Source organism: Papaver somniferum, chromosome 1 (genome assembly GCF_003573695.1).
Source record: "Papaver somniferum cultivar HN1 chromosome 1, ASM357369v1, whole genome shotgun sequence".
NCBI classification, from domain to species: Eukaryota; Viridiplantae; Streptophyta; class Magnoliopsida; order Ranunculales; family Papaveraceae; genus Papaver; species Papaver somniferum.
Genome location: NC_039358.1, coordinates 213,657,490 through 213,665,678, shown reverse-complemented (window position 1 = coordinate 213,665,678; position 8,189 = coordinate 213,657,490). Strand labels below are relative to the sequence as shown.

The 8,189-nt window shown below is 35.6% G+C and overlaps 1 protein-coding gene across 1 annotated transcript; it reads right to left on the bottom strand.

Moving 5' to 3' along the window:
• Positions 1 to 4,056: 4,056 nt before the first annotated feature.
• Positions 4,057 to 7,734, bottom strand: LOC113315408 (uncharacterized WD repeat-containing protein C2A9.03-like). The gene is made up of 10 exons (XM_026563690.1): positions 7,536 to 7,734; positions 7,186 to 7,438; positions 6,922 to 7,089; positions 6,663 to 6,749; positions 5,847 to 5,981; positions 5,549 to 5,659; positions 5,297 to 5,388; positions 5,114 to 5,219; positions 4,937 to 5,023; positions 4,057 to 4,798 (listed from the first exon to the last, which is right to left on the bottom strand). Exons 2-10 carry the CDS (start codon positions 7,300 to 7,302, stop codon positions 4,385 to 4,387), a joined length of 1,317 nt encoding a protein of 438 aa, XP_026419475.1. The 5' UTR covers positions 7,303 to 7,438; positions 7,536 to 7,734; the 3' UTR covers positions 4,057 to 4,384.
• Positions 7,735 to 8,189: the final 455 nt, after the last annotated feature.

Sequence of the window (8,189 nt, the reverse complement as noted above, 5' to 3'; positions counted from 1 at the left end):
TTGTAATTGACACAGCACGAGGACTAAGAAATTGAATGCATCTTTTCAATCGGTTTAAAGTTTAATCCCTGTCGTTCTGCCACTGCTACTTAATACCAAAATATCCAGTCACTCAGATGTACACTTGTGCAATTTGGCCACCGAACCCCTTAACTTGTATGTAAATGCCAACTACTAATATGTTTGTATGTGATTGTTTTTTCCTGAAATTAACCTCAACTTGCAAATTGTAACCCTTGAAATTTAATTGAACCCAACTCAGTCTAGAATCAAGACATTCCACTAATGAAAGCAAGATAAACATGAGAAACTCATACATATCTTTTTTGTAGCCACCAAGAAACAAAAAGTTGAGTTGCTTCAGAAAATGATCTAAAATCAAGTCAAGCAATCTTAATTAGAGGGTATTAAATAAAAGTAAATTGCACTCAGAAAACCATTTTCAACACCCACCAACACCACCTAATGCCATGCCATTTTCAACGTTATCGGTCTATAAACGTCACCTAAGGCTTAATAGATAACAGCAAGTTGTCCCATCACGATCTACACACTTTCTAAAACTGGTGGTAATGTTAAATACAGTTTGGTTCCCACCATTATTGTAATTTAAGAATCTTAATCTTAAAGACTACCTGGTCAGAATTCCTCAATTCGTACACAAGCCATGAAACTCTCCATTAAGAGAATAGTCCTTCAAAAGGAAGCTTTATAACATAAAGATTCACAAAGAAAATCCCAAAAGTAGATTTTGGCAGATTTCTACTCCACTATTTTTATCTTAACATCCAGGACAATGCTTCACTAAAAGAAAAAAAATAATTGAAGCAAAAGACAAAACTCCAGTATAAGAGCAAGTCTTATGGTGGAATCCAACCTATTCCAAGTGTGGAAAATTCATGAAATGTCAAGTCTAGTGGTTTCCAAGTTGGGGTTTTTCACAGAAAATCCAAGCAACGTTCCATGATTTGGTGGAAGGGTTCGTGGAATCCAACAATAAGAATAGCGCTGAACGCCAATAAGATTGGCGCCGTAGAGGACAAGAAACGCCAATATGAATGGCGTTGAACGCTAATCAAAATAGCGTAAGTCAAGCGCTAAAAAGAATGGCGTTCAGCGCTATTAACAATAGCGTTTTTCAGCGCCAATCTTAATTGCACTAACCACAAAAAACATCCAGGAGCCACTCCACTTCTCCAATCCTATACTTAGTTTTTTTTCTACTCCCTCATTTTTTTCCTCTTGAACAAACTAGTTTTTTGGTTTCATATATTGAATCAAATCAAATCAAAAAGAAAATAAAATTGATTGATACTAAAAATATTTCAAATACATTGATTCCACTACATCAAATTGCAAAAAAAAAAATAAAAAAAAAAAAATTGAAGCTACATAGTTCCATAAGCTACATAGTGCTAACCAAGTGTTCTTGGAGGATAACCATGTTTTTCCAAAATCTTATTTTGTTTATCCAACATAAATTGCTGCTTCCATTCCGGCAAGGTCTCAAGCACCACATCCAACACTTCGAGTTCATGTTTCTCCAAAGCCAAATCCACGGATTTCTTTTTTGTCTCTGCAATAGTTAATAAATATTCTTCTTGTCCATCCAATCTTGCCATCTTATTTGCATTCTCTTTACTAAAATGTTTCAAAATACGCTCAGTTTCGTCGTTGATGGCCGATAGCTCTGAAGCTTCCCTTTGTTGATCCCTTTTCCCCGTTGGTCGACGAGGGCCATCCTCTTCATGCCATCTTGGGTAGCTTATTGCGGGAGCACTACTTGTTGGAGCATTAACACTAGGAGCATCCGATTCATCTTCCACATTTTGAGTAGGATCAATTTCTTCGGGATTGAATCCGAGAACATGGGCTTTGAAAAGTCGGTACACCTATTCATTTTGAAAAGGTTTTCCCTTGCTAACTTTACTATATTCCAATCTAGCTTTTCTCTCCTACAAAAAACAAACAAAAACCCAAGTTAGAAATCCTTCAATAAAATAAAATGATATACATTAAGAAATCTTAATAAAACTTACAAGATCATCAATTCCGCATCCACTTGCATTGTTTCTATGCAAATTTCTTAAGATACCAACCCATTTTTTGACATCTTTTTTCAAGGTACCAAATCTATTTTGCAACTTATGAACAGTTCTGTCATTTTTATTCCCAAAGCTGCTTACATAGGTATCGAATACCCGCTCCCAAAACTGGTTTGATTTTTGATCAACTCCGGCAACACCATCAAGTGTAATGCTTATCCAAGCTTTGGTGATTGCAACATCTTCGGGTGTAAGATATTTTTCCATGGTTAAAAAAAAAGTCTGAATTGCAATGAATTTTAAGAAGATGGAGAAAAATCTAGAGAAGATGGAGAAAAATCTAGAAATTAAATGGTTTTGGTATGAGCTGAGAAGTGATCAATTTATAGGGAAAATTTCGAATTCAAAAAAATAGCCGTTGAAACGCTATTGTTAATGGCGTTTTTTTGTGAGTCGTTGATTAGAAGGAGCCGTTACAGATCTAATGGTTAGGAATGAAACACAATTCTAAATAGCATTTGGCGCTATTCTTATTTGCGCTTTTCTTGAAAAACATCCAGAACCTACGCCAATTCCTCAAGTTCCATACTTAGTTTTTTTCTTCTCTTTTGAAAATCCATAACTTCTTCTCTTTTGAAAACAATGAAAACCATAAATTGAAAACAATGAAAACCATAAATAATACAATGAAAATCTTAATATTTCTTAATTTTAAAATCTAGAAATCATAGGATTGTAACCAAGTTCATTCGAAATCTTACGAAAAAAGACTAAAGATGTTCTTCGAAATCTTACGAAAAAAGACTAAAGTTGTTCTTCTGGTGGGTAAACATCGGTAGGATCGAATTCACCATCTGAACCGTCAAGATCATCTGGTGGCGGAGGGGGAGATTTCTGGTGGCATTTCACCGTCTCTGAGACCTAGTCCATGTCGTATCCAAATATGTTGAACAAGGTCATTGCGGAGTTGGAGATATGCCTCATCATTCCTTAACTCGTGGTATGACCTCGGTATTCCAGTAACCTGTCGTATTGGTTCGTTCACGACTTGACCTCAATCTAAGTTACGTTTTTCATTCTCAATGACCATGTTATGCAAAATCAAACAAGCCTTGATAATAAACTTTATATCCTCCTTATCCCAATATATTGCTGGTTTTTTTGTTATTTGGAACTTGTTTTGGAGAGTTCCAAAAGCCCTTTCAACATCCTTTCTCTTCGCTTGTTGGTATCTATTGAACAACGTATTGGCTGGCTGATTTGGAAGAAGAATTTTGAATGACTGCACAATAAAAGACAATCAAACTATAAATTCCTAACATTTCATCAAACTATAAAATAAACTCAAATTATAATTCAACTAACCTCTCTTTGGATTCTCAATCAAATTGAGAAATTTAAGTTTGATTCGATTCCTTATGCAGCATGGAACAAACCCTTCGAAGCAATTTGATTTATTTGAGTTGTGCTATGACAATCAAGAAAGGGGGTTTTAGGTTGTTTTTCTTCATTTTCAGAAAAGATGAACTGTGAAAGGAAGAAGAAGAAGGAGTCGATGGTGTTACCGGATATATGAACGAAAAAACGCTAATAAGATTAGCGCTTAGCGCTATTAACAATTGTGTTTGGCGCTAATAAGATTGACGTTTTGATCGTTGACTAAAGTCTAGTGCTATTATTAATAGCGTTTTCCTGACGCTATTATTATTCGCGTTTTACGCTATTCTAATTTGCGTTTTCTGTGTTCCACCATTAGACTTGCGCTTCCATCAACAGTTCCAAGTGCTGAGGTGGCATAGAGGATGGAAGGATTCCACCATAAGACTTGCCCTAAATAAGACCAAGTCCAAAGAACTTTAACCTGAGAGAACAAATTTAGACAGTAAAAGCTTTAAGAATTGATACTAAGAGGGGAATAACTCCTCCACATGTATACATTATAGAATTTTTTTTTTTTGGAGGTTCACTCTATCTGTACACCGACATCTTGACTTGAATAAAAAAAAAAAAAAAAAAAAAAAAGGAGAGAACCGCGTTCTGCAACAGATAATGACTCATTTAATGTTGTACACAAGATGGTCCCTCTATACTTCAGCTTAATAACTAATGAACCTTAATCCCCTTGATGGAAAGCTTTGCAGAAATAAAAACGAGCCTGATAGCTTTCTTTGTCTTCTGATTATGATCAGGAAAGTGAAATTGCGGCATACTATTATAAAGCTCGAACACCAAGAAACACCATTATGCTTAACCTTTCCTATATCATGCAAGTCCATTAAGGAGGCGGAGATTCATGGATTGTGAACGGTGTAAACAAACACCTTTCAATCAGATCAAGCTCATAAGCAGGAATCTAGATAGCCGTAAGAGTGTTTTCTACTATACTGAAGTAAGCTGGCATATGTCCGGTCCCAGACTCCTATGAAAAGAGACTCGTCATCAGGACTAAGCGATATTCCTGAAATTTCCCCAAAGAAATCTATCTCTTGTCGCTTACTATAATCCCCCTTGGTACTGTAGACGTGAACAAAATCGGCAGGTTCGGCTACTGCCATGAACTGTCCATCTGATGAGAAGCGGATGGATCTGGCAGCACCCAAATTTCCCTTGAGAACTGCCAATGGTGAGGACAAGTTACGGAGATCCCACACTCGGCATGCCTTATCTTGATTTCCAGTTGCAAAGATGCGACCATCAGGATGCCATGCCGAGGCAAATGAATAATCAAGGTGGCCTACTAATGAAGACACTGTCTGCATTATCAAATAACAGTTTCACGTTATCAGTAATTTTAATGATTGATATGAATGTAGTGGGAAAAAAAGGATGATTGGACCTACGGAGCAAGTGCAAGGTCTTAAGCACCCACAATATGACAATATAAAAATTACCTTTCCATTCTGTGAATCCACAAGTAAACCATCAAGGTGATCACCCACAACCGCAATTAACTTGCAATCCGGACTCATTGACGTGTGCTGCAAAATATAGGGAATTGGTGTCAAACAAAAGAAGCATGCGAGAATGGGATTAAAAGAAATTGTCAAGACTAGAGCATGAGCACTCACATTTACTGGCCAAGGGTAGCGGAAGTGATTTAGAAGCTGAAATTTCTCCAAATCAAATATTCGAACGCCACAATCGTTGTTGGATGTCAAGAAACGAGATCCACCACTGCGAGAGATATTCAAAATTAACTCTATTCACTGAAACATTAACACACTGATATGCAAGTATTTAAAAACACTTACCTGAAGTGGTCAAATATTTCAATAGCATTTGTGATTGAATTCTCATCATATGTTGTCCTAGTACAGAAGCTAACCCCTCGCCGATCCAATCGCTGCATCATGGAAGCTCAACAATGAGAAAGGCAAAAAGGGGAGAACCCAAAAGGAAGTCAAAATGTCTTCTGAATGTATAAAGTGTCTCACACCAACCACAGAATGAACTAACAAATTTCTCAGAAAATGATAAACAAGCAATACAAGACGAAAACTCACCTTACAAGTAAGTTCTCCCTGAAATCCCCCTGCAACCAACAATTTGTCCTTCACAGCAAGCGTACTGATCTGAGTTTGTGTAAAGCCTTCTAGCAAGCTACCCGGGTGTTTCTGCATAACCAACAATATGACTTATTTTAGCAACAGATAAAGTCTACATGCTTACTCCTTGGTGTACAAATTATAATGAACCAGAGCAGAACCCAAAACAGTGGAAGGAAAATCATCAGAAAAATTAATAACTTAACATCAACTTTATACTATTTAATGCTTATATGATATTAGAGAAAATTAGAACCTCAGTTGGTGCCACATGTCCTGAAAAATTGACGACCTCCGTTGAGTTGCAAGATAAAGGAGACCAATGAACAACTGCATAGTTGGACATGAGATAGACATCATGTTTCGAAGTGGCCCAAACTAAGTTTCTCAACTGCGAAAAACAACAAAAAAGAAATATGTCATCATCTTTTAGTGTAAAACTCAAGCTTATAAACACACTACAAAGTAACTGTTAATGCAAAAGTTCACGAAACACTAAATACTGAATCTACAAGTATTCTTATAAGATATGAATGTCGGTCAAATCAGGATTCATTTAGATTAGGCATATAGCCACAACAGCCTATGATAAGAACTGTAACTATGAACTTCAACGCAAGGAAAAAAGAAAAACATACGAGCACTCGGTGGTTCCAATATCTACATTCATTGAATGAGACTCGTAATGCAAAAAAATTTAAACATAATGGAAAGACGACCATTACAAGAGAGTGAAAACCTAGAGGTTGCATGAGTTTGCATTCAACAAACTGAAACAAGAACAGGAAGACCAAGCAAACCTTCACAACCAAGGTCAACAGGTTCAGAATGTATCAAAAAGATACATAATCAAATCAGAAAATGGCATCTATTGAGATAGAATTCGTAAAGCGACAAAATACAATCATACTGCAACAAAGAACATAATGAAAAGTGACAACATCAAAGATTGAAACAAATAAAGACTGCTTCATTCTAAAAGGCAAAAGCACATGGCACTCAAAATCATCAACATAACAACAGCAGCGACAAAAAGAAGGAACCCCAAACATATCTGGAGAAATCCACAAACCTGAAAATGAAGAATTGTAGGTTTCACCATTCTTGTGTTATGCTGAAACTCGTAATACTGTGGGCCTTTTTCAATATCCTTGCATTTCTAATACGACCAAAAAGATAAACACATCAGTACTCAACCAAATTAACAAGCACTCACTAAGCTTCAACAATTCAATTGTAAAACACCTATCCACATGTATCAGCAGTAACCCAACTCCACCTAGTACAATAAAATAATAAAATTCAACGATAAGAGGATAATCACAACAAACCTTATCTATGAGTTCTCCAGAAGAAGGTATATTCTCATAATTCTTATACTGTTCAATCCTCGTCTTCCTGTACTTATCCCTTGTTATATTCAATCTTTCCCATGGAATTCCCTGTATATCTTTCCCTTTCCTTGCTTGATTCGCAGTCGTATCAGTCGCCTTATTAAACTACACACAACAATCAATCATAATTAAACATCCCCAAATTCAAAACCAAAATTAACCTAAAAAAACAAAAATCATAATTACAAAATATATACATACCGAATCAGCATCATCATCCATCTCGGTTTCTTCTTCAACATTAGCAACTCTATCATAATCATATAAATCATCATCCATTCCGTTTACAACAATACCCATCTCTCCTTCTTCAGCCATATTTGTGTAATTTATTTACCTAAAATAAAAAACCTCTCCTCTCCGTATATAAATAAAAACTAAAATCAAACAACCCTAGGGTTTCCTCTTCGAATCCAAAATCAACAACTCATTCTTAATTTCTCCAATCCAATTCCTGTATCAAACAATCAACAAAAACAAAAGTCAAAAATCAGAATCAATACACCCAAAAAAAAAAATCACCGACAAATCCGATTAAATACAAAACATACCTAAGATTTTCGTTGTATTGATCAAGTTCTTCTTCTTCTTCTTTAAACTGATTAGGGTTTTTTTCGCTGTTGTTGTTGTGATAAGCAGTAACTGTTTGGTTATCTGTGTGTGTATATGATAAGAATGAATGAAGGAAGGAGAGGAAAAAAATTATGAAGGTTCGGTTTTTAACAGACAAGTTGAATAATTTATTTTCTTGTAAAATGAAAAAAGGATTTTATTTAGTTTTACTTTATAGGGGAATAATTGAGAGAGTTTTACATGCTGACCCCACTGACACGTGTGGAAATAATTAAGGAATGCATGTATGGGCGACGTACCGAGGCGAGGGAGTTGCTGAGTACTCCCTGACTGAATCTTGATTAATGGGATAGGATCAACGTTTATCGTGGTAATTGAAATTTTAAAAATATACTAGTATTAGTATTTAGTATTATTTGTTTGGAATTACTTGACATTTTCAACTTATTAGATTGGATTTTGGCATTCTATCCAATCCGATTGAATCATTAGATATTTTTTCAATGGATTGGGATAGGTTTTGGATTATGTTTGTTAGTGACGTTTAACAATAATAAGATTGAATTATTTTTTATTTTCAAGGAAAAAACGGTGCGACTCGTATTTAGTTGCTGTGAAATTTTGATTACTTA

Coding starts and splice junctions, on each gene's coding strand:
- LOC113315408 (XM_026563690.1), bottom strand. CDS start 7,302: ATGGCTGAAGAAGGAGAGATGGGTATTGTTGTAAACGGAATGGATGAT. Junction 7,090..7,185: donor TGGATGATGATGCTGATTCG/GTATGTATATAT, acceptor TGTTGTGTGTAG/TTTAATAAGGCGACTGATAC. Junction 5,024..5,113: donor GCTACCCTTGGCCAGTAAAT/GTGAGTGCTCAT, acceptor TATATTTTGCAG/CACACGTCAATGAGTCCGGA.